This window comes from Nanorana parkeri, unplaced genomic scaffold (genome assembly GCF_000935625.1).
Source record: "Nanorana parkeri isolate BGI_ZX_2015 unplaced genomic scaffold, ASM93562v1 scaffold131, whole genome shotgun sequence".
NCBI lineage: Eukaryota > Metazoa > Chordata > Amphibia > Anura > Dicroglossidae > Nanorana > Nanorana parkeri.
This window is the reverse complement of record NW_017306399.1, coordinates 1,242,025-1,252,331: the sequence shown is the minus strand read 5'-3', so window position 1 is coordinate 1,252,331 and position 10,307 is coordinate 1,242,025. Positions and strand designations below refer to the sequence as shown.

Sequence of the window (10,307 nt, the reverse complement as noted above, 5' to 3'; positions counted from 1 at the left end):
TTTCAGAACGATTTCCATAAGGTGTACTTACTTTTTTCACATCAGCAGTTAAAGTGCAACTGAATCCAAAACCTTTAAGTTTTGGATGGAGCGGAGAGAGATATTAGGACCTGCGTCACATTTTGATTCCAGTCTATGTCCCCCCATTAGGGAGATTAAAATCTATTTGTCTCAGTGACCATTATCACTAAGTGAAAACCCACATTTTGGGTTGTCACCAGAACAGGAATGGAAAATCTTTCACAGGGTACACTAGTTCTGGTGACCACCAGGGATTTCCCTCACCTTGGAAGGATTTCCTCTCAATTCCTGTTGTGGCCATTGGACAGGAAGAGAAGGGAAAATATCCCCAATGGTTCAGACCTCCCTTTTGGGTCGTCATCGGAATAGATGGAAAACCTTGCAAAAAGGTAAAACTAGTTCTGGTGACTCCCAGGGATTGCCATCACCTTGGAAGGATTTTCTTTCACTTCCTGTTGAAGTGATTGGATAGAAGGTCAAGGAGGAGAGCTCCCCAATGGGGCACAGATGGGTTCTAGCCCTCCGTTTCCAGCTGTCATCAGCACAGGAATACATGGGAAATCTTCCAATAGGGACACTGGTTCAGGTGACCATGCTGACCACCAGGGATTTCCCTCACCTTGGAAGGCTATTCTCTCACTTCCTGTGGATGCTATTGGACAGGAAGTCAAGGAGAAAACTCCCCAATGGGTTACAGATGGGCTATAGCCCTCCCTTTAGGGTTGTCACCAGCACAGGAATAGATCAAAATTCCTCCAAATCGGGACACCAGTTCTTGTGACCCTACATGCCCACCAGGGATTTCCCTCACCTTGGAATGATTTCCTCTCACTACCTGTTGAACAGGAAGTAAAAGGGAAATATCCCCAATAAGACACAGATGGCCAAAAAAAGTGGGATAATAAAAAAATAAAAAAAAGTTCTGGCCTTCAGGTTCTATTCAAAGACTTGGACCACCTACAAACCAAAATCATAGGTGCACCACCCTACCACAACAGGCCAGTAACCCATCTCTAGAATAATATGAACCATTGAGTTCACCATCTAAATCCACCTTGTGATTTATTTTTTTTGGTAGCCATCAAATCTAGAAATGCAAATATCTCAAAATTGTCCAAAAATGTCCCAAGTCACAGTGAAGCTCTGAACGGTGACCATTCCAGGTCCAGAGACTCAGAGAAGCTCTGAGGAGCTCTGAGGAGCCTCCCACAAGCACAGTCTCTGGTGTGACCACCTTACAAAACACATCCAGGTTTCTTAAAATAGCGAATTTTTTTTCTTAAGAGGGCTAAAAACAATAAAATTTTTATTTAAAAAAAAAAAAACAGAGATGGTAAAAATAATGAAGAATAAGAGTCTAGTGTTGTAGGATCTGCCGGTGGAGGAACGTTCGGAGAAGATTGCCGGAACCGAAGGAAACTTTACAGCAAGACAAAGTCCTCTGCGCTGTAGCTATTTAATCTCTTCTCGTCCTCCTCCATGAAAAGGTCAGACTGCTCGAAGAGCGGCGAGCAAGCCAAATCAAAGTCTTGAGCGTGTCCGTTGACGAAGGTAAATAATGGATAGTTTTGTTTGCTGGAAGACTTTAGAACCTGAAAGAAGGAAAAAGAGAGACAAGTCCTGAGAACAGCTTAAAAACGCAAAACACGAGAGCTCTGCGCTGGGTTGGAGGAAGGCCGCGGGCACACACTACAAGCCGGACAAATTAAAACCCCAAAAAACTGTCCTAATCCCGACCCACCAATTGATGCTGACCTCCGTCCTTCCCTTCGGTCTTCTATCTGACCTCCGTCCTTCCCTTCCGTCTGCTATCTGACCTCCGTCCTTCCCTTCCGTCTGCTATCTGACCTCCGTCCTTCCCTTCCGTCTGCTATCTGACCTCCGTCCTTCCCTTCCGTCTGCTATCTGACCTCCGTCCTTCCCTTCCGTCTGCTATCTGACCTCCGTCCTTCCCTTCCGTCTGCTATCTGACCTCCGTCCTTCCCTTCCGTCTGCTATCTGACCTCCGTCCTTCCCTTCCGTCTGCTATCTGACCTCCGTCCTTCCCTTCCGTCTGCTATCTGACCTCCGTCCTTCCCTTCCGTCTGCTATCTGACCTCCGTCCTTCCCTTCCGTCTGCTATCTGACCTCCGTCCTTCCCTTCCGTCTGCTATCTGACCTCCGTCCTTCCCTTCCGTCTGCTATCTGACCTCCGTCCTTCCCTTCCGTCTGCTATCTGACCTCCGTCCTTCCCTTCCGTCTGCTATCTGACCTCCGTCCTTCCCTTCCGTCTGCTATCTGACCTCCGTCCTTCCCTTCCGTCTGCTATCTGACCTCCGTCCTTCCCTTCCGTCTGCTATCTGACCTCCGTCCTTCCCTTCCGTCTGCTATCTGACCTCCGTCCTTCCCTTCCGTCTGCTATCTGACCTCCGTCCTTCCCTTCCGTCTGCTATCTGACCTCCGTCCTTCCCTTCCGTCTGCTATCTGACCTCCGTCCTTCCCTTCCGTCTGCTATCTGACCTCCGTCCTTCCCTTCCGTCTGCTATCTGACCTCCGTCCTTCCCTTCCGTCTGCTATCTGACCTCCGTCCTTCCCTTCCGTCTGCTATCTGACCTCCGTCCTTCCCTTCCGTCTGCTATCTGACCTCCGTCCTTCCCTTCCGTCTGCTATCTGACCTCCGTCCTTCCCTTCCGTCTGCTATCTGACCTCCGTCCTTCCCTTCCGTCTGCTATCTGACCTCCGTCCTTCCCTTCCGTCTGCTATCTGACCTCCGTCCTTCCCTTCCGTCTGCTATCTGACCTCCGTCCTTCCCTTCCGTCTGCTATCTGACCTCCGTCCTTCCCTTCCGTCTGCTATCTGACCTCCGTCCTTCCCTTCCGTCTGCTATCTGACCTCCGTCCTTCCCTTCCGTCTGCTATCTGACCTCCGTCCTTCCCTTCCGTCTGCTATCTGACCTCCGTCCTTCCCTTCCGTCTGCTATCTGACCTCCGTCCTTCCCTTCCGTCTGCTATCTGACCTCCGTCCTTCCCTTCCGTCTGCTATCTGACCTCCGTCCTTCCCTTCCGTCTGCTATCTGACCTCCGTCCTTCCCTTCCGTCTGCTATCTGACCTCCGTCCTTCCCTTCCGTCTGCTATCTGACCTCCGTCCTTCCCTTCCGTCTGCTATCTGACCTCCGTCCTTCCCTTCCGTCTGCTATCTGACCTCCGTCCTTCCCTTCCGTCTGCTATCTGACCTCCGTCCTTCCCTTCCGTCTGCTATCTGACCTCCGTCCTTCCCTTCCGTCTGCTATCTGACCTCCGTCCTTCCCTTCCGTCTGCTATCTGACCTCCGTCCTTCCCTTCCGTCTGCTATCTGACCTCCGTCCTTCCCTTCCGTCTGCTATCTGACCTCCGTCCTTCCCTTCCGTCTGCTATCTGACCTCCGTCCTTCCCTTCCGTCTGCTATCTGACCTCCGTCCTTCCCTTCCGTCTGCTATCTGACCTCCGTCCTTCCCTTCCGTCTGCTATCTGACCTCCGTCCTTCCCTTCCGTCTGCTATCTGACCTCCGTCCTTCCCTTCCGTCTGCTATCTGACCTCCGTCCTTCCCTTCCGTCTGCTATCTGACCTCCGTCCTTCCCTTCCGTCTGCTATCTGACCTCCGTCCTTCCCTTCCGTCTGCTATCTGACCTCCGTCCTTCCCTTCCGTCTGCTATCTGACCTCCGTCCTTCCCTTCCGTCTGCTATCTGACCTCCGTCCTTCCCTTCCGTCTGCTATCTGACCTCCGTCCTTCCCTTCCGTCTGCTATCTGACCTCCGTCCTTCCCTTCCGTCTGCTATCTGACCTCCGTCCTTCCCTTCCGTCTGCTATCTGACCTCCGTCCTTCCCTTCCGTCTGCTATCTGACCTCCGTCCTTCCCTTCCGTCTGCTATCTGACCTCCGTCCTTCCCTTCCGTCTGCTATCTGACCTCCGTCCTTCCCTTCCGTCTGCTATCTGACCTCCGTCCTTCCCTTCCGTCTGCTATCTGACCTCCGTCCTTCCCTTCCGTCTGCTATCTGACCTCCGTCCTTCCCTTCCGTCTGCTATCTGACCTCCGTCCTTCCCTTCCGTCTGCTATCTGACCTCCGTCCTTCCCTTCCGTCTGCTATCTGACCTCCGTCCTTCCCTTCCGTCTGCTATCTGACCTCCGTCCTTCCCTTCCGTCTGCTATCTGACCTCCGTCCTTCCCTTCCGTCTGCTATCTGACCTCCGTCCTTCCCTTCCGTCTGCTATCTGACCTCCGTCCTTCCCTTCAGTCTTCTCTCTGACCCCAGTCCTTCCCTTGCGTCTTACACACAGTTGTACCAGTTCCTCTCCTGGACTGAAATTGCTTCCTCTGATGTCACTGCACACTGGGAGCTTCTCACAATATGCAGAAGAAGGTGCAGCAAGTCAGTTAGAGTCCGCCTCATTTCCTGGCTGGGAGGACATTTCGCAGCATCTAGCACTTTCCTTCCAAGCCAGACTGTCCCTGGCCCACCCCATTCAGTCATTGGATTTTGATTATTGCAATCATAGAGGCTCAGCACCACATGTGGCTGTTAACTAGGGTGGCTTGTATGCAAATACAGCCTGCCTAGGCCCACCCACTCCTCCAGATCCACATCTACCCATTAAGACATTTTGACATTTTGACATTTTGACATTTTGACATTTTGACATTTTGATATTTTGATATTTGCATAACCCCTCCCAATAGCCAGCACACTTTGCATCAGGACTGAGGGCTCTTGGGAGTAATACTGAGGCAGGGTGCTGTGATGTGTTCAGGAAGCTATGTACAGCCCCCTGCCGACCCCTCCATGATCTGCCTGCATTGTATAGAGAAGCCAAGAGACTTGGTGATGTCGTCACAGGTTCCAGAATGAACACACACGCACGAACACACGCTGCTAATGATAATTCTCTAATACTTAAGGAGGAAATTAAAAAAAGGAAAACACTAGGTCTAAATATTAAAGGATAAAAACAATAAAACCAACCCAAAGTAAATAAAATAAGCAAATCTGCTTTAGACTGCTGAAAAAAATATTGAACATTTTACCTCTTCCTTTATTGATAGAACTGTGATGCTGACATTATTCAGAATTATTTTTTTTTACTAGAATACAAGATTGGATATTACAATGTAGAACATAACCTTTTCAAATATTTATTTTCATCTTTTATATTTAATTTTATTTATTCATTATTATTAAAGATTTTTCTTTTTTACTTTTAGGGGCTTCGGATTTCCCTTTTAAAATAGGGAACAGGAGGGGATGTAGATCACTTCCCATTCATTCATCATTGAGGATATAGTAACCATACTCTGTCCTCAATTATGCATGACTGCTTGTACCCGCTCTCCATCCCGACACACTGTCACAGGAGGCTGAGCGAGCGGTGCGGGAGGAGAGCTCAGCCTCCTGTGACAGCGCTGGCCATCTCCGCCCACACTGCTCTCCTTTGATCCGTGACAGGAGGCTGAGTGGTGTGGGAGGAGAGACGCCGGCCGCTCACAGCACTCTCCTGCCGCAGCGCTCAGCCGCCTGGGACAATTTCTCTCTTCTGCTCAGCGGGGAGGAGAGAAAGAACAGATGCACCGCTATTTCGGGCAGAAAAATGGCACTTTCGGCTGATATGTTTCGGCGTCCGATATATCGATGCATCCCCAGTTTAATCGGCTTATAATTTGCCTTCTCAGCAACAGGCTTAGGAAACACTTAAATTAAACAGTTTGAGTTTACAGAACTCATTTTTGTCAAAGTAACATTACGGGGTCCCTGTGCTTCTCTATCCAACCCAAGCAGATCATGGCTGGTGGGAGGGGCCAGCATGGGGCTGTACATAGCTTCCTGAAAACATCTCAGAACCCTTCCTCAGTACTTCTCTAAAGAGCCCCCAGCCTTGATGCTAGTAGTGGGCGGTCTCTTAGGAGGAGTCATTCAAATATCTGGATGAGTGGGTGTTCCTAGGCAGGCTGTATTTGAATGCAGCCCCCCCCTCCCCCCCTAGGTAACGCCCACATGTGATGCTGAGCCTCCATGATTGAAAGAACTGAAATCTCATGAAAGACATGGACAGGACAGGGAGGAAAGTTCTAGATGACACTGGACATCTTCCAGCCAGGAAATGAGTTGGGCTCTGACTTGCTGCATCTTCTAATGCACATTGTGAGAAGTTCGCAGTGTGCAATGATATCAGAGGAAGCCATTTCAGTTCAAGAGAGGAGCCGGTACAACTGTGCAAGACGCAAGGGAAGGACGGAGGTCAGATACAAGACTGAAGGGAAGGACGGAGGTCAGATACAAGACTGAAGGGAAGGACGGAGGTCAGATACAAGACTGAAGTGAAGGGGAGGACGGAGGTCAGATACAAGACTGAAGGGGAGGACGGAGGTCAGATACAAGACTGAAGGGGAGGACGGAGGTCAGATACAAGACTGAAGGGGAGGACGGAGGTCAGATACAAGACTGAAGGGGAGGACGGAGGTCAGATAGAAAAATCTTGTTGGTTACATTGTTTTCAGCACACTGTGGGGAAACTTTCCTTCACTTCCTGTCAGCAGACACATTAGAGTGTAAGAGGAGATTTTTCCCAAAAGAAGGTAAATCCTCATCACTGGAACCAGTGTCCCTATTTGAAGATTCTACCTCTATCCCTTTTCAGTGACAACCTAAAAATGTTGGCGCTCCCCCCACGTTCAGTGTCAGTGGTCAAACAAAGTGATCTCCCCGGCAGGTACACACCAATAACACACCTGACAGAGGCTCACCGGCTCCCCCGTTTCATCTAGATATACCTGAATGTCGCCCCATTGATTCCAATGCATTTCACCAAAATCGGATTTTTACCAAAATTTTGGGGAACTGAAACCATAATTTTTACACATCCCTCCTACATCCCCCCCGCTCTCAAATGACAACTTTAAAAGGGAGCGCAATCTGTAAACATCTCTGTATTTACCTTTGTGAGCTCTTCCTCAACCTTCCGAAAGTCTTGTGCGTTTCTGCAATAAAATCCAATTGTGCAACTCGGATCCATTTTTCTAAACGGCATTTTCTTCGGCGAGGGACAGTGGAACGACTGCAAGAAAAGAAAAAACAAAAACAAAGGATGCAACGTCACAACATCACCAGGTTCTCTTTCCAGGTCAAATGTAATGTAATGCCGCAATATGGCCACTACATGGAGCTGAGGAGCAAAAGGAAATACTCATTGACTTGTGCTCCATCTAGTGGCCATGATGATGTAATACATTTGACCTGAAAAATAGAGAATGCACCAAAAGTGTTTGTTTTTGCCTCTTTTTGCACAAAATTAATGTTCAATAGTATACAGGAACCCCAGTATAGTATAAGATATAGACCCACTATGTGGTTTCTCGTTCAGCCTCACTGAAAGAACACACACAAAAAAATGTCCCCATCCATGCGGATGTGGGGGGCGTCCTCCCGCCAGGCTACTGTACGATGACCGTGGTGTGTGTCACCATCAGAATTGTAGCTGATGGTCTGCAATCACCGTCTGGCCTTAATGTAAATTTGTAGGCTGGCTTGTACACATGGGCTTCAGCTTTTATCACAGCGGAGGGTACAGCGACTTTATACAATGCATGTGCAAAGATTTGAGCGGGGCTCAAGCCGCATTGCTGGGGCACTGTTCGGCTCCAGTTTGGGGATCTTATACACAGATCATGGTGCTGTGGACTGTCACTGTACACAGGATGCTGGAAAGATTTTCCCAAGTTTCAGGAATGATCTGTATTGATTTAACATCCCTACACTGCAGCCGAAGGGTTGCGGCAAATCGTTCAACAAAACTGCTGAAAGCCTTTACGCATGCTCTGCAGAAGCCTCCTGTACAAGTGGCCCCGAGAATAAGCTGAAGATGCAAAAAACTAATTTGGTACATCAGAAAAAAAAAATGCAAATTGCAACTTATCAAAACCCGGCGATCCCGCAATGAAGGCCCTCTTTAAGCGCTTCCCGTTACAGGGCGACAACGCTCTGTCCTCGTCTCCCAATTGCTCTCCTGCGTTGTCACTCTGTCACAAGGGCTTCCAACAAAGACTACAAGTGGCCATTTCAAACACCCCATACACACACACGGTCCACTGTTGTCACCGGTCGGAAACCCTCCCTGAGAAATGCCACGTCACCATCGCTGGAGTGCATGTAGACAGGAAGTGGCTGCAAGAAGGGTGCAGGAGATGAGAAGCACGGAGATGTAACAAAAGCATTAAAAAAGTCAAAATAGTATTTTACAAAAAGGCTATATATATATATATAATACGCAGCGCAAACTAAAGGTCATCCACTTAGACTAGACGTCTACTTTTAAAAGCACAGAAAAGCGATCTTTTGTTCAATGTGCCCTCTCATAGTAAGCTGTAGCCTAGCAAGTCTAAGCCTAGAAAGCAATCTGAACTACACACCCCCCCCCCTCCCCAATGTTATGGACAGGGGGGAGGGATTACCAGTTACATTGTTCCCAGCTCTCTGTGGACCACATCCCCCTTTCCCCCCTGAATATTATGGGAAAGGGAAGTATTGCCAGTTACATTGTTCCCAGCTCTCTGGACTACAACCCAAATCGCCCCCATGTCATGGTGAAGTGGAGGTATTACCAGTTACATTGTTCCAAGCTCTGTGGACTATAAAACACACACAGTTATGGAGCAGTGGAGGTGTTTTGCAGAGAACTGGGAACAATGCAACTGCTGACTACAACAACCCCCTTCCCCGCCAAGATTACGGAGAAGGGGAGGTATCACCGGTTACATTGTTCCCAGCATTCTGTGGACTACAACCCATCGCCCTCATGTTATGGTGAAGGGGATTTATCAGCAGTTACATTGTTCCCAGCTCTCTGTGTACTACAACACAGACATGAGAATGCCAACAATCAGCATTGCACAGTCCAGGGGCCAAGCATACAGTTTGAGGGCGTCCGATGCTTCATAACTATTATATATATATATTAGTAATCTCTCCTATGGCAAGGCAGTTAGTCCCAGTAGAAGGAATTACCAGCTCCATGTGGACTATGTTATGGAGAAGTGGAGGTATTACCATTTACATTGTAACCAGCTCTCTGCTGACTACACCCCGCACCCCCCATGTTATGGCGAAGGAGTATTCTGTAGTCCTGTCGTTAAGGTGCCCATACACCTTACAATTATCTGCAGATTTTCTGTGGTCAGATGGAAAAAGTGCAACAGATTGGCCAAGGTGGAGATTCCTCCATCCACACAGTTAAGTGTGACCACAGAAAATCTGCAGATAATTGTAAGGTGTATGGCCAGCTTTAGGATGTTGCTTCTCCATAGATACTGTACAGTGAGTGAGCGTAGTCACCCCAGGACAGGAAGTGTTTTACTGGCAGGATCACCAGGTGAAAATAAAGGGAGCAGAAGCCTGAAAAGAAAACTAATGCAGCCGCCACATCCAAGGACTAGAAAGCTACAATTTGTTACATTTTCATTCCTGGGTTTATATACATTTTAATCTTTTCACCTTCCGCTGCTTATAGATTAGAAAAAAGCCGACAGGTGTCTCCCCGTAAATCCTGGAAACGGTTTTATTTTTGTCTGACGCTCGCATTTGCTGCCCGTTTTTGGACATTTTCGCGCAAGTCATATTTCAAAAGTGTTGTCCGAGACAAATTTGTTAACTCGTCCCGCGGATTAAGGAAAACAATTTCATTTAAACTCCTTCGCCGGCATAATATCGTCTGGAAAGCAAAGTTTAAATGGGATAATGTCTGTGATTTTACCTAATTAGATTTGCAAATCTAAGTGCGGAGACTCGGAGCTGTAGTGAAACGTACACGACTCCGCTGGGTTCCATCCGTCAATGTCACGGATCGTCTTGATGCTCCCGGAATCGCAGCGCCAAAGGTTTATGGAGAGAACCAGCTCGGATGTGTGAAATTAAAGGGACAGGATTTAAAGGGCCAACTGCCTTCTATGGAGAAGGAGATTTAAAGGGCCAACTGCCTTCAATGGAGAAGAAGGGGATTTAAAGGGCCAACTGCCTTCAATGGAGAAGAAGGGGATTTAAAGGGCCAACTGCCTTCAATGGAGAAGAAGGGGATTTAAAGGGCCAACTGCCTTCCATGGAGAAGGGGATTTAGAGGGCCAACTGCCTTCCATGGAGAAGGGGATTTAAAGGGCCAACTGCCTTCAATGGAGAAGGGGATTTAAAGGGCTATTAACGTCAAAAAGGTTTTGCGGGCATTTCAAATGCTGATGAAAATCACTTACAATGGACGCCGCTCCCTGAGCACTGGTCCTGATGGCCTGT

The 10,307-nt window shown here is 48.3% G+C and overlaps 1 protein-coding gene across 1 annotated transcript in view; it reads right to left on the bottom strand.

Annotated features, from left to right (window-relative positions):
* Positions 1–1,251: 1,251 nt before the first annotated feature.
* The window catches only part of ATG4C (autophagy related 4C cysteine peptidase), a 27,878-nt gene continuing 18,822 nt past the window's right edge, over positions 1,252–10,307 (bottom strand). The window contains 2 exon segments of the mRNA XM_018553843.1: positions 1,252–1,613; positions 6,967–7,086. Coding sequence (XP_018409345.1) covers positions 1,443–1,613; positions 6,967–7,086 — 291 coding nt within the window. The 3' untranslated portion in view covers positions 1,252–1,442.